We start from the raw sequence: 6,392 nt of genomic DNA, 5'->3' as shown, positions 1-6,392 counted from the left end.
GGGAGGTTGTCCGTCGAGTTACGTTCGGATTCTTCTCCAGTCTCACCGTTTGCGCCGCTAACGTTGTGATTGCGGGGGATGTTGAGTATCGTGATTATTTAGAAAATATATGATAGACTAGGATTTGTTCTAACTTGTCTTGTACTCCTATATATATGCCCACAAGGCTCAAGCAATACATGACCAATTCCGCCAATCTCCCTATCTATCCTTCTACAACCCCTACACCCTTATGAACAGTAAATTAACAAAAAACTGAAACTATGGGGGATCAAAGATGATCAAACTTTTGACGTTCTCGTGAAATTTCAGCCACAAATAACATTCGAGGAGCCCTACAAAAGAATTCACTGCTCAAAAGTGCATATATACTTTGAACACTGATTTCGTTGTTTAGGTGAGGTCTACTCGAATGTTACTTGTGGCTGAAACTTTATAAGAATTTGATCCCCCAAAGTTTCTGATTTTTTAATTTACTATTTATAGAGGGTGTAGGAGCACCCCGATTGTTGAAAGTCCTGTCTCCAGATGGAAATGGCAGCAGCGCCGGTGGCGGGCTGGAGGTGGTGGTGTTCCCGTTGTTGGCGTTCGGGCACATGATCCCGTTTTTGGAGCTCCTCTCGAGCTCTTTTATGGCCTATACTGCTAGGAGAAGGGAATCAGAGAGTGGATTTTTAACATCCGGGGGCCTAGGCACCCCCTTATCTCACCGTTGGTCCAGAATCCAGCACATGGGGATATGTGTCGTACAATGTAGCGAGCAAACCATTAGCAGACCTACTGTTTTGCTAAACGCATGCGGTCGGTTGTAATACACATGGGGCTGGGCCTAGTCTGTCGCTATGGCGGCTATAGGTTTGATTCCAGTAGTAATGGACATGACCTGTCGGCCCATGTTGAATAAAAACAAGAAAAGGGCTGAAAAGGACGCGTCGCCCTGAAGCTCGGCGTCGTCAACATCTCTGTTCCCCACCCTCCTTCCGCCTCGCCATGAATCAATCCGATCCACGCACCACAGCCTAGGTCCCAATGGAGTTCGTCCATCATGGTGGGGATGATACGGTAGGACGCTTCGCCGAGCTAATCCAGCGCCATGACCCGCAGACGGAAGGCATAACAGAGCTACAGTCTCCCTATGGTATTGATATACTGGCAACAATCGCCGCCTTTCCAGATTTGGAGCCGATCTCCAGGTTAGTGGTGGCGTACTCCATTGACAGTATCGTTGATTTAACTGATTTAATCGAATATATTGAACAAAAACGACCCTCTTCTCGTCCAGATCCGAAGTTGTGGATGCTAGCAATTCAGATCCATTTTGGGGCGACGCGCAAGCAGGCGATATACCCAACTGCGGACATGGCGAGACGAATCCTTCGTCAGGGCAGTAGCGAAGCGAGCGCGTCGTCCCGCTCCTTCCCTCTCCTCTGCGCGGCTGCCGCCTCGCGACGCCACCTCGATGAGGAGCAGCAGCAGCAGCGCCGGCTCGGCGCCCAGGAGGAGGCCGATGAGCGACCTCATCGGCGCCAGCGACGACCTCTCCCGCTTCTCCGTCGCCACCACCACGGCCTCGTCCGAGCGGTCCGCCGGTGGCCGCGGGGCAGCCGCCTTCCTCGACGCCTTCCGCTCCTGCTTCGCCCCCGCGGACGCGCGCTCGCCAGAGACCTCCCTCTCCGACGTCGACCTCGACGCCTCCCACCAACGTACGTCGTTCGCGCACGCCTTCCCTGAACCTTTTCTTCAGTGGGCCCTGTGTGTGCTCTCCTGATCCAAGATGCCGTTTTTTCTTCTTGTAATTTTGTCGCGTGATAGTATATTGTTCTTCAACCATGCTTGGTCAGCGCGTACTTCAGCTTTGTACTCAATTGAATTGCTTGTGTACATGATAGGAAAGAGTCCCCCTCGTACAGTCGCATGTGTACGGCAATAAGAATACAAGATGCATTCTCCTCTTGAGCCTTAGTTTAAGGGAAACGTTTACGCGCGGTGCGCCGGCGGAACGCTCTGGCCGATCACTTCTTCTCCAGGAAGTAAACACGTATACCTTATCCTCTTCCCAACGCCCGCATCCACTTCTTCTTCCTCGCGGCCGTGACCTCGCTTTCCGCCTCGCCTCCTCCGCCATAGCACCAGGCAGCTCCGAGCACTCCTCCCTTCACACCCCACAGCTGCACCTCCTCCACGGGGAGTGCTGCTCCCATGCGCCATAGCCTGCGAGCTCAAGGTCAGGGCGGCCATGGCTTACGAGCTCGGGGCGGACTGCGACTGGGGCTCCAACAAGCTGCTATGGACTGTATCGGGGCTCCGCGACGGAGGTGCTGGGACCGTGCAGGGGGAACCATGCCGAGCCGTGCCGACGAGCCTCCATGGATGACCACGATGAAGGTTGCGTCGCCAACGAGCGGACAACGATGCTGGAGCCATCATTTTGTTTTGCTTCAACTGGCGAAATCCATAGCTGGAACCACAGCTGTTTTTTACTGCAACCGATAAGCGAGTTGGAAACACAGCTGGTTTTTGCTACAACTATATCATTTTTTTGCTACATCCGGCGTCTCTATTTGCTACAATCTTTCGGCGGTGTAGTTTGGCCGATGACGACAAACAACTGCAACTGGGAGATCAGAAAAGTTGCAACCCACACCGCGAAAAGGTACGACCGGCAACAAAAAAAGCTACAACTATCGGACTGACGTGTTGCAACCAACGACGGCAAACTTGTGGCCGGCGACAGCAGACAGCTGCAACCTACGACCAGGAACTGCAACCGGCGTCCAGTTTTGCTACAACCTGCATTTTGCCGTGCTACCATTGGCCTCGAGTTTTGCTACAACCGGAATCAACAGTTGGAAAAAAAAGCTTCAACCGGCGGTGTTTTTTGCTGCCACCCGTTGATGAATTTTGCTACAACCTTTAATCAGGGGGTCCGGCTGGGGCGCTGGACTGCGAGCGGCGGGGCGCGCGACTGCAAGCTGCCGGTGCACATCGGAGCTACAACCGTCAACCCAAAATGCTACGACCGGTGGCATTTTTTGCTGGAACCAGAGAAAGAATAGGCTTCGACGGACGTGCGTCATAGCTGCAACCATACTGAAAAATGCTACGTCTGGCAACCAAAAAAGCTACATCCGATTATGAAAAAAGCTTCAACTGGATACGGGGTAGCTGGAGGTCGGCCACCGCGCAGCCGAAAAAAGCTGCAACCGGCGTCGAGAATAGCTACAACCCGCTTCTAAAAAAGCTTCAAACTGAAAACAGCTAGATAACAATGGCGACCGGCGACGACGGTGCTGCGTGGCGGTGCTGCGATGGGCGCATGGCGAGCTACGACAGCAGGGCGGTGGCGACGCTGGAACCCTCATCCGGTGGTGCTGCAATCAGGGGGTGTGACACACGTCGAGATGCAAGGCGGAGCTGCATCCGGCGAGCTGCGGCGGCCTCGGCGATCTGCGGCATCGACCGGCCCCCGTGAGCTGCGACGTCGAGCAGGCCCGGCGAGGTGCGACGGGGTGGTCGAGCTGGCCCGGCGAGCTGCGACGGGGCGACCAAGGACGCGCACGAGGAGGCTGACCTGCAGATTTCTTTTTTTCCCTCGCGCAAGGAAGAAGAAGGTAAGGGGGAATCGTTTCTTCAGCGGGATCCAACGGCCCAGACGGTCGGATCCAACGGCTGCTGTGCGACCGGCCCAACAGTTGGGCCGGTGCGCCGGCGCAGATCGTTGCCCTTAGTTTAATGAGACGTCCGTCATTCCATCAGTACTTTCCTAATTACCACTACCCCTCTAATCCATATTAATTGTCGCTGATTTAGTACGTATTATTTCCCATCTGTTCCATTCGATTTGTCGTGATTTGATCATGACTGGAAACCATATTGGTCGAAATGTTGTCATCCTTCGCTAATTCTTTCTCAGTTTCACAAAGTAAGAAAACCCCCATCATATAAAGTACCATTTGCTAATTCCTTCCCTGTTTCAAGAACAAGGCTTGATATTACTCATAATAGCCTCCTGAGTGAAACTCAAATTCGTTATGTGATATTATCCTGGATTGATGTGGCCCACACTATTACATACCTTCACACCTACTCTGGTAATATCCTAGACCTAGAGTTATTCATCTACGAGTATTATATACCTCCTCGTTTGCATTTTGGTTTTGAATTTGTAAGGTTATTTGGACCAAAAAGTCCACATTTTGTTTTTTTTTCTTGCATATGGAAGTTTCGGCAAATAATTATCGGGTGGTTAATATTTGGTTCTGGTCAGAAAAGATCCCCTGAGAAGACTTTGATGTTTGAAGCAAGATCACTTAGAATTTAATTTAGCACTTGTTTTTGTAGTTCACATATGATGCTGCAGAGTCCTTCAGGGAAGAAACAGAGTACTATTGTATCTATTGGCTGCTTCCGCTTAGCTTCAGATGGAACATATAAGCTGAAACCCGTGTTGAATATTTCTGAATTGCCATCACAATAACCAACGCCTAGGATATTTCATAGTACTAATAGGAAATAAGGGTCTATTTGAAATGCAATTCAACTCTCTAAACCAAATTTGGAATAGTGCTATAGTTGGTGATAGGAGAGCCATCATAACTGGAACTATAATGTGGACCACACTATGTCAAATATCTCGATTCTAATAGGAAGTATGATTCGTTGCACTATTAGAACCTGATCTGCAGATGCCCAAAAACATGTATGACCTTTGAAGAATCACTAAATCACTAGCAATTAGATGCTGACCATATATTTCACCCATACAGATCAGCCAGTCATCCACAGGGACGTACATGGTGGGTTGCGAGCATACGTCAGCACTGTTGGTTGAAGGTAGATGATGTTGTGGTGATTTGTTTCCAGAAAGATGAGGAGTCTCCGTCAATGAAGGTATGGTTTACCATCATAGCCTAGTCTTGGCTATATGGTAAGGATTTGAAAGCGGAAATGCCTCTCTAAAACTGCTGAACTGTATCCGAAAGGTCTTTGGTATGGCATACCAATTATCTAAATCTGGGCACCGTGCCGTGGTCTTCAGTCGCATAACTTTAAATCTTTGTCGTGTGTGGCAGACCCGTTATCTAAATTTGGGCACTGAGCCATAGTGTTTGAATCCTTGAACCTTCCATAATTTTGTAATGTGTTCTATGTTGCAAACATCTACGTAGTTTCTAATCCGAGACTGATGACATGGAAAATGAATGCTCCTGCTTGTGATGTTTCTGTGTATATGTCCATAATAAAATAGTCATACATGTCCTACAAAAATACAGGTGGTGCATATAAATTACACTGATCCAAATTCGAGACATATAAGCAACAAGAACATGGACCTGGTACAGCTAGTCTGACCACACACTTGTACCTGATACACATAACCTCTGCACATGTACCTGATGGCTACATATGGTGCTATTTTCATTGTGTTCACGTTACATTCATTCATGTGATTTCAAAAAACAAATGTACTTCGATTTCTCCAGCTCGCAAATGCCTGCACCATTATAACATCACACACCATCCGGTGGCAGGCTCGGTGACTTGTCATCTCAGCACGGCGTAGTTTGAATGAATGAAATGGAATCGATGAGATGCCATTTTGGCCTTTTTTAGACAATAAGAAATCACATCGCTAGAAGCTCACGGGTTTCACTGTTCCGGTTGGGTGCGTCCGGCGAGCATTGTTTGCCCAAATACAAATGGTCAAGATTCTCGCCCCGTATAGTCAATTCAGCTGTCTAGTGCGCAGCTTACACAAACGGCAAATTTGACAATTTTGACCTATAATCGAAAGCAAATCACAGAATGAACTGGTTGCGAAACTATTTCACACTCCTGACCCTTTTGTGTAGCGCCCGCCACGTCGGCGCCACACCCTACGGTGCAGCGCCTAGCTCCTGGGCGTTGCATCACTGTCCACCGTGGCAGCCCACGGGCCCGCACCCAGCCGTACAACGCCTCCGAGCTAGGCGCTGCACCTGTAATGTGCAGCGCCTAGCGGCTAGGCGTTGCACGTGTAATGTGCAGCGCCTAGCGGCTAGGCGCTGCACTGTGACTTATATGCAAACGCGCCAGCCCTCTCCTCCCCCACCCTCCTCATTGGCAGTTACAGAAAAAAGGGCGGCGGCCATCTGCACTCCCCCTCTCAATCCCCTCTCCCAAATCCTTCCGATCCGACGATTTGGTCCGTGCATTTGTTCACCAATCCATCGTAGAAGGTACTCTCCTCCGATCCCTTTCTTTCTATCCATAGAAAATATTATATTTTAAAGATTTGGGGAACCCTTGTTTGAATCTTGCATGTATTAGATTTGGGCAACTTTTGTTTGAATCTTGCGTATATTAGATTTGGGGAACCCTTGTTAGATTAGAATGTGGTTTGGATAGATAGG

At 49.5% G+C, this 6,392-nt stretch overlaps 1 protein-coding gene across 1 annotated transcript; it reads left to right on the top strand.

Moving 5' to 3' along the window:
- Window positions 1-875: 875 nt before the first annotated feature.
- LOC123172347 (uncharacterized) lies at window positions 876-5,267 on the top strand. The gene is made up of 3 exons (XM_044589345.1): window positions 876-1,193; window positions 1,283-1,703; window positions 4,767-5,267. Exons 2-3 carry the CDS (start codon window positions 1,460-1,462, stop codon window positions 4,829-4,831), a joined length of 309 nt encoding a protein of 102 aa, XP_044445280.1. The 5' UTR covers window positions 876-1,193; window positions 1,283-1,459; the 3' UTR covers window positions 4,832-5,267.
- Window positions 5,268-6,392: the final 1,125 nt, after the last annotated feature.

Source organism: Triticum aestivum, chromosome 1D, assembly GCF_018294505.1.
Source record: "Triticum aestivum cultivar Chinese Spring chromosome 1D, IWGSC CS RefSeq v2.1, whole genome shotgun sequence".
In the NCBI taxonomy this organism is placed as follows: Eukaryota; Viridiplantae; Streptophyta; class Magnoliopsida; order Poales; family Poaceae; genus Triticum; species Triticum aestivum.
The sequence above is the reverse complement of the archived record's forward strand: the minus strand, read 5'-3'. Positions and strand labels throughout refer to the sequence as shown.

Excerpts from the sequence above, each read along its gene's own strand:
- LOC123172347 (XM_044589345.1), top strand. The coding sequence starts at position 1,460 with ATGAGGAGCAGCAGCAGCAGCGCCGGCTCGGCGCCCAGGAGGAGGCCG. Across the intron at positions 1,704-4,766 it reads CCTCGACGCCTCCCACCAAC|ATCAGCCAGTCATCCACAGG; the intron begins GTACGTCGTTCG and ends TCACCCATACAG.